This window comes from Melanotaenia boesemani, chromosome 1 (assembly GCF_017639745.1).
Source record: "Melanotaenia boesemani isolate fMelBoe1 chromosome 1, fMelBoe1.pri, whole genome shotgun sequence".
NCBI classification, from domain to species: Eukaryota; Metazoa; Chordata; class Actinopteri; order Atheriniformes; family Melanotaeniidae; genus Melanotaenia; species Melanotaenia boesemani.
In genome coordinates this window covers 26,986,105-27,000,776 of record NC_055682.1, presented here as the reverse complement: position 1 = coordinate 27,000,776, position 14,672 = coordinate 26,986,105, and the positions used below count along the sequence as shown (strand labels likewise).

General features: G+C 39.6%; 3 protein-coding genes across 4 annotated transcripts; 2 read left to right on the top strand and 1 right to left on the bottom strand.

The window, feature by feature from the left end:
* Positions 1 to 686: 686 nt before the first annotated feature.
* Positions 687 to 2,115, top strand: LOC121650476 (zinc finger and BTB domain-containing protein 43-like). The gene is made up of 3 exons (XM_042002046.1): positions 687 to 847; positions 1,003 to 1,995; positions 2,109 to 2,115. Exons 1-3 carry the CDS (start codon positions 708 to 710, stop codon positions 2,113 to 2,115), a joined length of 1,140 nt encoding a protein of 379 aa, XP_041857980.1. The 5' UTR covers positions 687 to 707.
* Positions 2,116 to 2,211: 96 nt separating this feature from the next.
* On the top strand, positions 2,212 to 4,675 carry LOC121643355 (RB-associated KRAB zinc finger protein-like). Its single transcript, XM_041990727.1, has 2 exons — positions 2,212 to 2,619; positions 2,674 to 4,675. Exons 1-2 carry the CDS (start codon positions 2,519 to 2,521, stop codon positions 3,563 to 3,565), a joined length of 993 nt encoding a protein of 330 aa, XP_041846661.1. The 5' UTR covers positions 2,212 to 2,518; the 3' UTR covers positions 3,566 to 4,675.
* A 21-nt stretch (positions 4,676 to 4,696) lies between these two features.
* On the bottom strand, positions 4,697 to 10,117 carry LOC121643363. 2 transcript variants are annotated; one of them, XM_041990739.1, is made up of 7 exons: positions 10,011 to 10,117; positions 8,414 to 8,536; positions 8,192 to 8,308; positions 7,007 to 7,063; positions 6,475 to 6,627; positions 5,643 to 5,756; positions 4,697 to 5,543 (listed from the first exon to the last, which is right to left on the bottom strand). In XM_041990739.1, exons 2-7 carry the CDS (start codon positions 8,534 to 8,536, stop codon positions 5,496 to 5,498), a joined length of 612 nt encoding a protein of 203 aa, XP_041846673.1. In that variant the 5' UTR covers positions 10,011 to 10,117; the 3' UTR covers positions 4,697 to 5,495. The 2 variants fall into 2 exon arrangements, with proteins under 2 accessions (XP_041846673.1, XP_041846681.1); XM_041990747.1 differs by lacking the exon at positions 10,011 to 10,117 and adding an exon at positions 9,097 to 9,198.
* Between the last annotated feature and the right edge of the window lie 4,555 nt (positions 10,118 to 14,672).

Genomic DNA, 14,672 nt, shown 5'->3' with positions numbered 1-14,672 from the left:
ATAGATAGATAGATAGATAGATAGATAGATAGATAGATAGATAGATAATACCTTACAAATAAGCTTTTGCCTGAGGGACCTATTCAAAATGGATGTATGACATCTACAATTGAACTGTGAACCATATATATGCATGTGCATAACCATGTGTTAGCTTGTTTATGATTGTTGCTGGATGTTTTCTGGCCTTGTCTGGCCCAGTTGGAAGAGTTTTGGCTCACATTTCCCTTATCTGTGGAGTAGGTCTATACAGTGAAATATATGGAGATGCCATAGTCTGTAATGTTGCTGTAATGTTGCACAAGAACATATCAACCAATTTGCTGTTAGCTGCATTTCCACTAGCCAAGGTAATCAGTATATTTAAAGAACGGAGACATCCATCTTTGTTGTGGCAGTTTGATGTAATGTTCACCTTCATATTCTGGAGCTGATTCTGGTTTGAATATAGGCTAAAGCTGTAGGTTTAAATCAAAGATTCGAGGTGCTGGTACATTTGAAAACATTCTATTGTTGTCATGAATAATTTCTTTGTTTATAAGCTGCAGTTACTTCCCGACAGATTGTGCTATTTCATGAGTCACAGCCCCCCCACCCGCTCAGTATCTGACCATGAAGACACTTCACATGTTTCAGACAACTGCATTTTGACTTAATTATGCAAATCATGTTTTGCAAACCATTCTTCTTGTGTAATTATTCTCCAGATGGACCCCTGTGCACAGGAAGTTAGTCACCATGCAGCATCACTGTTGACATGTCTGAACCATCAGAGAGAACAAGCGCTGTTCTGTGACTGTGTACTTAAACATAAACAGAGCTCAGGTCAGCTCTATCCTGCACACAGGTGAGCATCAGAAGCTGGTTTTACCACTTGCAAATAAACACCTCAACATGTATGCTTTGGTAAAATATGTATGACTATCAGATACATTGTGACAGTGTATGTATGACACATGATATACACCTCATCACAACACAAGTCGTCCTTCTCCTTCTCAGGTGTGTTCTGGCAGCCTCAAGTCCAGTGTTTGCATCAGTCCTGTCCTCTACTGGTGCCCTGGTGGAACTGCAGGATCCATGTTTGTCTGACTCTGTATTAGCCCTTCTTCTGGACTATGTTTACACTGGGACTTTGCCTTACACTCAAAACCAGCAGCAATATTACAGATTGCTTACTGCTGCCTGTCATCTGCAGATGAATGAACTGCAGGAGGCTCTGAGGGTAGCTTGGCAACAGACTGAGATGAATGCTACAGATGATGTCAGTGCTTCGACTGGAGCTGAAATTCATTCTTACAGCAGCATTAATGATAGTTATAGGAGTTTTTTAAAGACCTTTAGAGATCCCCCATCATCACCCAGTACAGATGCTTTTAAAAGATTCGAAGAACCAAGTAAACTGTGCTCAGTCAGAGCAACAATACTCGATGAAGCTCAAATGAATTCTGTTAGTCTGGATTCCCGTGTTAAAGCTGGAGAAACATGCACAAGTAAAAACATAGTGAACCACTGTAGCAGAACAGATGCAAGCATACTTGAAAGCAATGATAGTATGAATTTAAGTGAATACAGACAAGCCGCTTATACAACAGTACAAAATTTGATGCAAGATACGTCTGACACTGCTGAGGAGCATGATGCATCTGAAGTGAACAAAGTAGTGCATGAGGATCAGTTTCAGTCTGATGGCTTTGAAAAGCTGGAAATCTGGCAGAAGCATGCAGAGGATGAGCTATTAGTAACATCTGAGAACAAGAAGTGTTGTGGGGCAGTGCCAGTCATCTGTCACAGCAGCAGAGTTGCTGTCCACCAGCTGGCAGAAGAGTGTGCAGTGTTTCCTTACCACCCAGCATTCCAGTCTTCAGTCAGCTCCAGCAGATCACCCATCTCACGCTCAGTCAGCACAGGCAATGAGAACACTGTGGACTGTATGACCACTAATCAAAAGGATCGATTTGGAGCACAGAATCTGGACCTCAGATACAATGAAAAGTACATTGTATGTACTACTCATCTTCAGTCGAATCAGGATTACAACAACAGCAACACAAACAACTTTATAATCAACAACAAGTTCTCAACCAAGGATTTGTCCCACACTACAGACCATAATGATCAGTCTGCTCATTGTGATTCATTTCATAGTAACATAAAACATCTGACGGAGGATGGGGTGGTACAGAGTAAGGACTGGTACAGAGATGATTGTTTTGAATGCCACAGTGCCTCCTTGGCAAAAGCAAAAGAACATTCACAAGAATGGAGAGCGGTGGTTCCATTTCCTGTAGAGGACTCAGATGCAGGAAGTGAATCTGATTGTGATGATTTATGTCTTGAGGTGGAAGCAAAAGAAGAACATAGCTATTGTAGCAGATGTCCTACTGAAATCGATATACAGGACAACCTCTATGGACCTGACACAAATTGTTACCCAAACGTGCATACATCTGAAAAATGCAGAAAAGATGCTAGCTTTAGCCAGCACGAGTATGATTCGGACAGCAGACATACAGCTATGGAGCACAAGAAACTCATGGATTTGTGTCTGCCAGTTTCCACCACACAGGAATCAGGTTTGATCACTGGCAGTCTTTCCAACACTAAATGCATCACATTTCTGAAATCTAAAAAGACCTCAGACACTAACACCACAGACGCATGCTTAACTTCAAAAATGCCTGTAAACAAAAGGACATCTGACACAGCTTGCACTGTTAGCCAGTCATACAATTATCATCTTCATTCTCACTGCCCAACACAGGACACACACAGACCTACCGATTACAAATACTCTCAGCCTGGCCGCTCTCATCTTTCAGATGAGTCGAGTGATGAGGACAAGCCTGATTCTTTTGGTCAAAGTCCCAAAGAGCACACCTTTCTCCAAGAGTCTACAGAACAGGTTCTCTTGGACACAAATATTAAACCTGCTGAGCTGCCTGTGTCCTGTAAACATAGATCTGACACAGAAGACAAAGAGGTTAGAAGGGACAGAGCTGAGTCTGCTATCAGGAATCATGATAAATCACCAAGTAATGAGGGGCCATCTGTGACATGGACTGAGATGAAAAAAATCAGAAAAAGGTCTAAATTTGAGGGTGAGAGCTTAGATAAAACTAAAGGAAAGACAAAAGTCCTGAAAAAATCTGTGGCTGTGGAGGTTTCCAACCCTAATGAGGGTGAGAGCAAGATCATCCCCTGGCCAGGTTGTTCATCTCTATGTGAACCAGACTGTGTTCAAGCCTCCGTGCCATCCACTTTGTCTGCAGGCATACCTTCCACCCTTTCAGACGGCATGCCTAAAGAGAGGTCATCTCATCTGTCATCTCCTACTCACCAACCTTTCCAGTGCTCTCTATGTGATCGTTCCTTTAGCCAGCGAGGCTCTCTGAACAGACACATGCGCAGCCACCTTGGCGTCCGGCCCTTCCCCTGCCCGTGCTGCCCTATGACCTTCTCACGCCAGTACCGTGTCACAGAGCACATGCGAGTTCATCAGCGCGGTGCTCTTGGGAATGACTTTCAAAAGCCTACTGACTCTTCTCTCAGAGACGAGAATTAGCCACATAGCTGAAATTTGTAACTGAAAAATGGCATTAATAATTAATTAATTAATTAATGTCTGGTTTGTGGATGCAGTCCTTTGTAATGATAAACACTGAGTATTATTCACGATTCCTACAGTTTTTAAAAGTTTGGAATGATCTTTTAACTTTTTTTTTCTTTGATTTAAACTTTTAAAGGTAGCATCACTAGACACAATGACACGGTTTGCAGTTTCTTGCGAACTTTCTGAAATCTGAAATTTCTTTTTTATAGTTGGTGTAAAATTTAGATCAGATAAATGCCTTGATTGTTGAAACGTTTACTACACCAATGACTATTGGCAGCTTTTATCAGTGATTAAAAAAAATGCTGTAATGTATTTGGAAATGCAACTCTTGCCCTGCACATACAACAGACAAAAGCAGTTAGTCGACAACATGGGAACTCATGAGCTGTTTAGCAGCTCCAGAAGCTTGTATTTCCTACCAGAAATATATTTAGATCAAGACCAACATGAAATATCTTTCATGAAAAGTTCTCAGTTTACAAGATCATGAATGATTTGACAATACGATCATTACAGCATATTTTTTTTGGCCAGTAGCTACCATAAAACCTGTATAAAAATGGTGCGGTCTCTCCTTATACATCTTTTTACCTGCTGATTGTAAACCCCAGCAGAAGTGGTATATTATAACAGTGATTGTGATAATAATGTCCATCATCTTTTATTGTTTTTGTTTTATTTTTTGTCATTAATCTGCATACAGATACATCTTCTCGTTTTACTTTAAAGATTATTTTTGCTTGTTAGCTTAAAGTTGTTAGCCTTTTTTTTTGTTGTATTTACATGCTGACTTCATTCCATTTAGCACAGTAGTGTACCTGTATTCAGTTGACGCTTCTACAGTACTTTGCGTATCAGTACTTGTGCTCTTAGCTGAAGTTCATGTTCGGCCTCGTCTATACCAAAGTACTTTTAGGAAGTTTATGGGACATTTTCATGTTTCATGAAGCTCCCGCTATGTTGCCTGAATTGCTGTCCTAAAATGAACATAGATCCATTTGTTGATGTTGCATTATATTTGTACATTTTGGTAAAGTACTAATAAATAATTGAACAAATGAGCTATCATTAATACAGTCATACATATGAACAGGGTTTATTACATATATCAAGCCTGCAGTGCTTTCAGTTTTTCATAATCTGTTATTATAAAGGTAAGTTGTCAGGCAGTAGCATCAGTATTATCAGTCTGCATTACCAGTATCTATATTTAGAATTTGTTTTGCTGTAGAGATGTTAGCTGTGATTTAGTGATCTGGAACCAAGCTGATCAAAACAATCCATCAGAGTTCTTGCAAATGAAATAGAGCTGGGAGATGTTAAACAAATTCAAGAAAGGTTTTAATTGATAAACCACTATGACTAGTAAATTATCTGTAGAGTATTAATGCAGAAGTAACTAGATGTAAACAGTCAACAAAGGTTGCCTTATATGATCCTGAATTCTATGTACTCTATGCAGAGAAATGTTCCCCTTATCTCAGTTTGACCCTTCCTCTGATAAATGTGCCTGGTGTAGATGTAGTGCAAACATCATGTGGAGATAGGACAGCCAACACTGCAGCTCACCAGTCAAGTTCCTGTGCTGTGGGGAAAGTTCAAAGTTCTGTTGAATCTGAAAAATGTCAAAGGAGGTAAGTATAGAGCTAACGTTACTGGGGGAAGGAAGTAATCACAGAATCACCACCAGACTGTGCACATTATCATATAGTGTACTGAATTATATACAAGAACCACAACATACTAGAAAGAGGTGGTTCATATTTTAAATCAAGTATATTCAGATCCCCACAATGAGAGATAAATGCATGTTTTTAAATGCTCCATTTTTCTTCTCTCTGCTCGATGCGGCACACATCAGATCTTCCTCTGGCACTTGCTATTCAGCTGGTGTTGTAGTTGACGTTGTGGTCATCACAACAACGGCCTAAAGACGGGAGAAAGAATGCATGAGTTAACTGGTCCCAATATTGCAGCTATGATCTCTTTTTAGTTGAACATGCTTTCTGTGACACTTTTTTTTTACCTGACTTTTCGTGGAACGGAGGGCAGCCCCAGCCAGCACTGACATTACAATGAAAATGATAGCACCAACAAAACTGTAGAACAGAAAGAGTGCCTCCACAGTCACTCCCATTGCCTGAATGAACACAACCAGTACAGACTCAAAAACTCATTCCAAGATGTTTGATATGAATTATTAATAAATGATAGATAATATTAATGACTCAATGCAAAATGTAAACAGGATATGCAACTGTTATGTAATGCAATACATTTTATAGACTCTTAATTCCAGGCTTTTTTTTTTATAAGTTAACCATAATTCTAGTTTTTAATCTAACATTTATTTAATTTAAACAGGACAGAAATAATAACATTTTATTTCAAGCGAAAAACCACAAACTGTATTTAGTTTGTGCTGAATTATTAGACAATTAAAAAATTAGCAATGGGTTTAGACTCAGATCAGTTTCATTACAGACTAGCCATGAAGCCATGAACATTTATTTACAGTTTCTTTTGTCAGACAAAGTAAGGTGGAAGATTTTTTTTTCCACCTTCCAACCTGGGACGCTCTCCTCCTCGAGTGGCGGGGGGCATGTCCAACCTGGTGGATCTGTCAGGTTGACCACACCTAGGAATAACAGCTGATAAACGCCACGCCACAGCAGTGCGATGACACTTTAAAAGAGGATTACAAACGCCAGTCGAAATATCTCGAGTTAAACAAACATCTCCCACCTTATTTTGAAAGAAGAAACTATAAATATCTTTGGAAAAAAAACAAAAACAAAATGAACCTTTCTGAAACAAACTGAACCAAGAAATTGAAAGATTGATAAAATAATAATTACTTCGCTATAATTAGCCCATGCTAACTCGGTGTCTGTGATATTTTCATCAAAATACGCTGAGCTTCTCAAGAAGTGGAGATCGGGCAGGATGTGCAGAACTGTCCAACATGCCCCCAGTATGGACACAATGCTCAAAGCTAACGATATGGTTACCTGTATGTAGACAGCAGCAGAGAGAGGAAAAACAAAGGAAAAACACAAATACTGGTCATTTTTCATGCAGCATACTGACAACATGGTCAACCTGTAAATCACTAACATTTTTAATAAACTAATGAAGTCATCGGAATGAATGGTGATTTTTCTATATTTCTAAATCTTAGGAGAAGCAATTTGATAAATTGTTATTGGGTAATTTAACATTTGGGATTCTAATTATTGTTTGAATCTGATTACATTTAAGCAAGTATGTTGATCTTTAACAGTCATCACTGTAGTCAGTCTACACAGTCTACAGATAAGTGTGCTGATTTGTTTCTCTAAATAAAGTTCTAGAAAAATATTGCCTTTAAAATATCACCATGGCACTTACTGTTTTCTTGGTGGGGTTTAACTCTGTCACAATAAACAGGATCCCACTTATGATGAACTATGAGAGAGAATGAAGAGAAACACTGTTTTAACTGTGAATCCATCTTTTTTTTTTGATAGAACTGCATTAGTGAAGCAGATGCATTTAACTGTTTAAATTACAATGGCTTGCACAAGTCATCACCACCTTTAGATGTTTTAGTGATTTCAGATTTGTGTGGTATGGACATTGTTTTCTTTTACAGATCTCAATTATCATGAAGTTGTATGCATGTGCCTGAGTATGTTTTTCATGCTTATCTCATCTAGAATGGAAGAAGACATCCCCAACAATGCAGTGTAATTTTTCATATATTATTGCAACCGTCATCTGTGTAGAAGGGAAAATTAAATGTGTTTTAACTGGTCATGTTATTTATGGATTGACCACATTAACTAGGGCTAGGGCGGATCCGTTTCCCCACACTGCTGAAGAACAGTCTTTGTAATCTTAAAGAAGCCAACTATCATCTTTTATCAGAAAAGCACAAGCTCTTTAAACTCTTACTCTTCTTGAAGTTTTACTGTCCAGGTGCTTAAAAATGGCCAGAACAGTCATCATTAAGCTGTTACACCCAGCAATAGTAATCTACAAGTTAATAAGAATATATTCTAAACACTAACAATAAGAAACATAAATCAGAAGAAATTCACAATCAAAATAATGGAGCACACAGTGAAATTGTAGTTTTATGTTGAGTTCTGTCACTTTTCTCTTGAAAACATGAAAACATGTATGCATGTTGGGTTGAAGACAGACTGAGGTGTGAGCATTCTCATCGCAAATTCATCTATGTAAATACCAGTCTGTGTGGAAAAGGAAGCATGGACAAGGGTCATTCATGCATCTGGTCATTAAGGGCTTCAGGCAAATGTGATGAATTCATATGCACACATTCTTTTTCTTTTTTTTCACAACATATTTAGAATAAATGTCTCTTTACCAATTTAGATAATTCTGCGCATGTCTATTACATAGAATATAAGAACACATAATTTCAATTTACAGGATGTAATGCAACAAAGTAAGAAAAACACCAAGGAGAAGTTAATACGTTTTTAAGACACTCAACTATAAACCCCAAACCAGTTCCTGAATTAATGTTGATTATTCTAATATCATGCATCATCTTGATGGACTACCAACCAGTGTTCCCAGTAAGAAGCCTGGTGGGATGGTTGTCCATATGTGGTGAGCGAAGTGGCCTGTCGAGATGGCGATGGAAAGAATGAAGAAGGATGCGCCTATGATCAGCACAACAGTCTAGGAGAAATTCACAAACAAATCTTTAACATGAGCCTTTCAGCTCTTTTTTAAGTATCTAATTTTTTGTACATGGGTGAGTGTCAGTATTTGTGTTCATCTTACACCCATAATCTTGGGTTGTCCCTTCAGGAAGCGGTGTAAAGGTTTGCTGCCTCCCACTGTGGTAGTTTGGAGACTTCCATTATTCTCAGCTGGTTGGCTTGCAGTGTAGAGCTCAGCAGACATCTAAAGAACAAACACATCCCAGATATAAATGGACTGACATTATGAATATGGCCATTTATCTACAATTATACACTATTCACATCCTTTTGAATAAACCACTAAACTCAAAAAATATCTTTAGTTTGTGTGAATTATAGATGCAGTAAAAAAATGTTCTGTTTGCCAGTATGCAACAACCCAATCATATCTTTGTTGGCACAGATTGAATTTTTACTTATTTTACACACACTGGGACATTATGACTGGGACTACAGGTTCAAAGCAATCTTTTGCAGGGCCCGCTCCTGTCCTTATGGGCAGCGGAACAGATAGACTTTTATACATGATGGTGGCCAATGGATGGGCAAGACTTTATCAGGGTGGCCATATAATATGAACATATATATATATTCCTCTCTCTAACACACACTCACGTACACTGGGATAACTGTGGTCAAATTACAAAGACATGGGAAATAAAACATCTTTACTAGAATAATCTGGATGACCAAGTGGAAATATTTGCAATATTTGGGGTGGGGAGTGTGATGCTTGATGTGGTAGTGGGGGGGATCAATCACCTCTCCCACTAGCAGTTGTGCTTCACTGTCTGGTGGTGGAGACTGGATCCTTGTGACTGTCAACAATGACTTGCATGGCTAGCTCCAATGTAAAAGTAACTATCAGGCTTTCCATCCATGTATAATACAACTCCAACTGGTATCATTAAAGGGGAGATATAATTGAACAAACACAAATTTACTTAATTTTTGTGCCAAGTTTAGATGTACTAGTTTAGATGAAGTTTAGATGCTTATTTTCCTGTAAAACATGACAGTAATTCGATAAGTAAGATGTAACAGGCCTATTTCTGAACATAGGCAGAGAATAAGTGCAGAAAATTAAAAACTGCTGTTGCAAAGTTTTGTTTTTACATTCACTGAACCAACAAACCATCTCCCAGTCTGTTACATATTTGTACTTAAAATTCATCATATCAAAAGCAAACTGCAGTCAAAAGCTCCTACAGCATCAGCGATTCATATTGTTTTTTTTTTTTTTTTTTTTTTCTGATTTGGTAAACCGTTAAATTCAAATTTGAAGTATTTATCTACCTTTCTATCTATCTGGTCACGCGCAGCAAAGACTCGTCGTTTAACCGAGCGCTTCAATGGAGTCACCGTACACTAACCACTGCCCCACAGGCCATTTACTTTGCCTTTCAGTCTTAAAATACCTCTGAAGTCCAACATTTTCAACAAGCCTAGGAGTTTACTTCTCTCAGTAATAATTCTGACCAGTCGTAGAAAAACAACCCCGAAGCTTTACTCTTAAAAAGGAACGTCTATTTTTAATCCGCTAACATTAAAAACTGTTCACGTGAAGCATATAATGTATCCCGAGTTATTTCATATAAGAAAGTTGTTATAGTGTCAATCTTAAGTTAAACAGCAACAGAAGTAAAGCAGTCGTAGGTACAAGGGAAAAGCCAGACCTTATGTGGTTGTGTAGTTGGAGCTGTAGCATTAGAGTTGGAGCTGTTGTTTCACATCAGACCCACATCTGGAGCAGCGTCATTGATGGGCGGACTGAGAGCTGCTGCTCCTCTCACACCCGCTGCAACTTCAATCAGGTCACTGAAATCCACACAAAGCATCACAGTAAACAAATTAGTTTAATAAATTTTACTGCAGTGGCTGTTCATAGAAAAAGAAGCGTGGACTGTTTGAACAGGAACGTCTGAGTATTACTGCTTTTGGTCTGATGTAAAAAGTAAAGCAAAAATTCGTAAAAGCAAACACTTATTTGATTCTGCATTTTACAGCTGCAGGGAGACCGGGATGGTTGTAACACTTTTTGCTGCAACACCTGTAACGCATTGAATTTTTGAGCTACAGTTCTCAAACTTTTATATGAAATACCCACATTTGTTCACTAAAAAAGGCACCAATTCAAAAATTTGCAAGAATATCACAGACATCGTGTTACAACCATACCCCACTACCGGGTATGGTTGTAACACATACTGGGGAGAGTTTAACAATTGAAGCATAAGCAGATGCCACACCATATAAGATGCTTCAGAAATGGATTTATTGGAAAAAAAGAAAAATCCCAAATCTTTCTCTTTTACTGACTACAGCTCTAACATTCCATTTTTAACTCAGGAAAGTGTGTATGTGTGTGTAAATAAGTCTACTTGAACAAACTTTCATAACAGTATGGCTGCCAAATGAACACTCTGCTCTTTTGTGAAAAAGATATAGGTGTGATATCTAGCTTATATACTTTTTAAAAAAACAAAGAACAAAACAAAAAACAAAAAACAAAACAAACAAAAACAAAACAAAAAAAAACAGGGCCAGTGTGTGCATGTTTTGTTTGACTATGTTCTTAATCTGAATCGCAATGTTGACAAATGAAATTTGGTAGCCCTGGAGTGCAAGCTTGGTGGGCCCAACGAGTACACAGGGTACATTTTACCCACACTTCCTTTGGCCTTGAGTTGCAAAATGGCTCCATGCAGATAACACAAATGTTCTCATCATCTGAGGTCTCAGAATCTTCAGCATTGCCTTTCAGCTTTTTAAAATTGTTTTTCTTTTTCTTTGGTCGGGGTTGTTGCTGCAGCTTCTTCTTCTGCTTTTCTTTATTATTTTCCAGGTTATTCAGTTTTGCAGTTCTGCCTTTTCTATTCTGTTCCTCTTCCATTAGTGCTCGTTTTACTGGTGTATCTGTCAGTATTTCTGACTGCCGCTTCTTCCTGATCCTGCCAATTGCTTTCCTTGGCCCTGCTTTGGGAAATGGCCGTATTGCCAAAGGACTGAATGTCTGAGCTGGAGGCAACCCTGAGGTGCTTGGTCCAGCTTGAGCATTTGACATAGTGACATCATAAATAGAATTCCCTGCTGGAGCTGGAGGAGAGGAGGTAGTGGCCAGGTGAGCTGGAGGAAAGGAGTCAGTGGCCAGGTGAGATGGAGGAGAGGAGGTAGTGGCCAGGTGAGCTGGAGGAGAGGAGTCAGTGGCCAGGTGAGATGGAGGAGAGGAGTCATTGGCCAGGTGAGCTGGAGGAGAGGAGTCATTGGCCAGAGGAGTCATTGGCCAGGTGAGCTGGAGGAGAGGAGTCAGTGGCCAGGTGAGCTGGAGGAGAGGAGTCATTGGCCAGAGGAGTCATTGGCCAGGTGAGCTGGGGGAGAGGAGTCATTGGCCAGAGGAGTCATTGGCCAGGTGAGCTGGAGGAGAGGAGTCATTGGCCAGAGGAGTCATTGGCCAGGTGAGCTGGAGGAGAGGAGTCAGTGGCCAGGTGAGCTGGAGGAGAGGAGTCATTGGCCAGAGGAGTCAGTGGCCAGGTGAGATGGAGGAGAGGACGGCTGGGAAGATGCAGATGTCAGTGATGTACTTGGGTCTGGGCGGTCAGTGATTTGTGAGGGTGCATAGTCACAGTCCTCAAAGATGTCAGGATTGAAGGGCCATATATCTGTGGACTGGAAACCAGCTTGACTGTTTTTGGGTGTTGTTGCAGCAGGCAGAGCAGTCTTCACTATACCTGGAATATCGTATATCATCATCGTCTTGGCAGGATTCATCTTCATCCAGGCATCACTTGCAGTATTCACCATTTTCTTAAATGGGCCATATACACTGCGATCCAGTGACTGAAGTTTATGGCTGCAGTCGGTGGGGGGGTCAATAGCTTTTACTGAGATATGTGAACAGTGGTTATCTAGCAATAGCAAAACCTTCTTCTCTGGGCTGACCTTTGTATGTTTTGCAAAGTGGTCAAGGAATAGGATGAAGTCTTCCTCTTGCATCCATCCTGAGGCGTTACCACTTCCAGCACTCCCTAAAGGTCCACTCTGAATAAAGTATTCCTTATAACGTTTTCGTGGGAACACAAAGAAGGGGGGGAATCACATTTCCCAGTGCTCGCACAGCGCATGCTTCTGAAACAAGCACACCTCTCTCACTTGATGTCATAGCACCCACCTGCTTGACACCACGACGTGCAACTATACGGTCTGGTGACTGGACAGTTGTTATGCCTGTTTTGTCTACATTCCATATGTCAATCCCATCAAAGTTGTATCGCTCAATAACCTGTCCAAGGCTATTGAAGAAACGCCCCACATTTGCGCGGTTAAAACTTGTGTCCCTTGCAAGGCTGGTTGCCTCTGCACTCCTCACTGACAAGTTGGGGTTCCGCTTCATAAAGTATGTAAACCAGTCAGGCTCTGCCATCTGCCTCTGATCCCATGTTTGTGGGTGTTTGATATTATATGTTATTGCCAGTTGATACGCAAATCTTCGGACCTAAGTAAGTGAAATAACAACTTAGTACATGCACACAAATTATTTTTCAATTTGTCAGCCACCTGTGCTAGTATTCTGCTCTGGCTAACCTTTTATATTCTTACCTCACGTGGAGTCAGTCCATAATACAAGTCAGACGCTTTAGTCAAATAGTCAGCCAACACTTTCTCCTGTGCATCAGAGAAAACTTGATTGCTGCTCCAGTAGCCTACTCTGGGAAGATCACTGGATCCCTGGTCTTTCAGCTTCTGCAGTGATTTGCAGTATCTGCTCAGTGTAACATGAGAGATTCCATGTTCCTTTGCCACTGATCTGACTGACTTTCCCTTCTTTGAGACCTCATCAGATGCTTTTTTTTAAAACATCAGCAGGCTCACCTCTCTCAGTCTTTCTTTTCCATTGCCTAGACAGGCTTTAAAAGGAATAAAATAAAACAGAAAACAACTTAATTTTATGTAAGGGGATGGTTGTAACACTGTTAACATAAATGTTACAACCCACCCCAACCCTGTCAGCCAGTGTTTAGCTAGCTGTACTAGCATAGTGGTTTGAAAATAGCAAGGGGGCAAAGCATTACATGTTACCTAAAAGACAACAATTTCATTTAATGCAAGTTATATGGTTCTATTTGCAGTTACATACATACTAAACAAAATTTAGTGCTGGTAAAAAAATTCACTTTCTTACTTCAAAATCAGTTTTTTTCTCAATAAAAATCAGCATACCTGTGTTTTCAGCCTTGTTCACTGCCATGTGAGATTGAGCAGGAAGTGGGCAAACACTGAAATGATCATCTGACTTCTGTCTAATTTCTGATTGGTGTAAATGGTGGCGTTCCAACTCTCCCCGTGTTACAACCATCTCCGGTCTCCCTAATTGTTTTCTATTAACACTTATACTATCATAACAAGAAAAACTTGCTTTGAGAACAAGTGTTTCTTCAGCATTCTTGTCTCATTCACTTTGCACAGTCGTCAGATGCAGTGGTGTTTTTGACTTTTTATGACTCTTCAAAAACGATTTGGACAGATAAACATTTTCAACCACTAGCAGTTGAGGAGATGAAGCTGTAAATGCTGCATTATGATGAATAACAAGAATGGGTTGATACAGAACAACATATAGAAGTAAATTATATGTTGTGTTTGCTTGCACTTGACCATCTAGGATCATCCAGGTCAAGGTCAGTACACACTAAACATTTGTTAGAATTTGATTGTTCTTACGGTGGATCACATTAGCATGTGCGCGCTCGCCGTGTGTGTGCGTGTGTGTGTGTATGTTGGGAGTGAGGTTGCAGGGTTAAGGGGGCTGAAATGGAGAAGTGCAAGGAATGTGATGAAATAGTTTGTATAAGTGCAAAGCAGAGGCAGGATTTCCTGTTTTTTAAAAAGTGATGCAGCTGCATGATGAAGTGGAAAAAAATAAAGAAGTGTCAGAAGAACAAACGAGGAGAAAGTGGCAAGCAAAACTGCAGAGTTGAAAGGAGGTTAGCCTTTGTATCAAAGAATGTAGTTTTTAAAATATGAAACAGATGTTTTTTCCCCCCTCTCCTCTCTAAGACCACAGAAGTAAAACATTTCCTCTTCGTGCTGGATGGACATCTGTTTTCCTACAGCAGAAACATGATCCTTGTCAGTTCACAAGACTTTCTCATGAAGGCTTTAGATAGTTAAATCGAACAACTCTGAGAAAAGTATTGAAGCCCCATTTTGGTGTTATTTCTGTTTATGGTTAGGTTGAGAAAATGAAAAACCTGTAAAAAAAAAAAAAAAAAAAAAAAAGAATTAACCAATGCATATTTATGATTAAAAGAAAGGAACACAAATTAGAAATTATGTTTGTG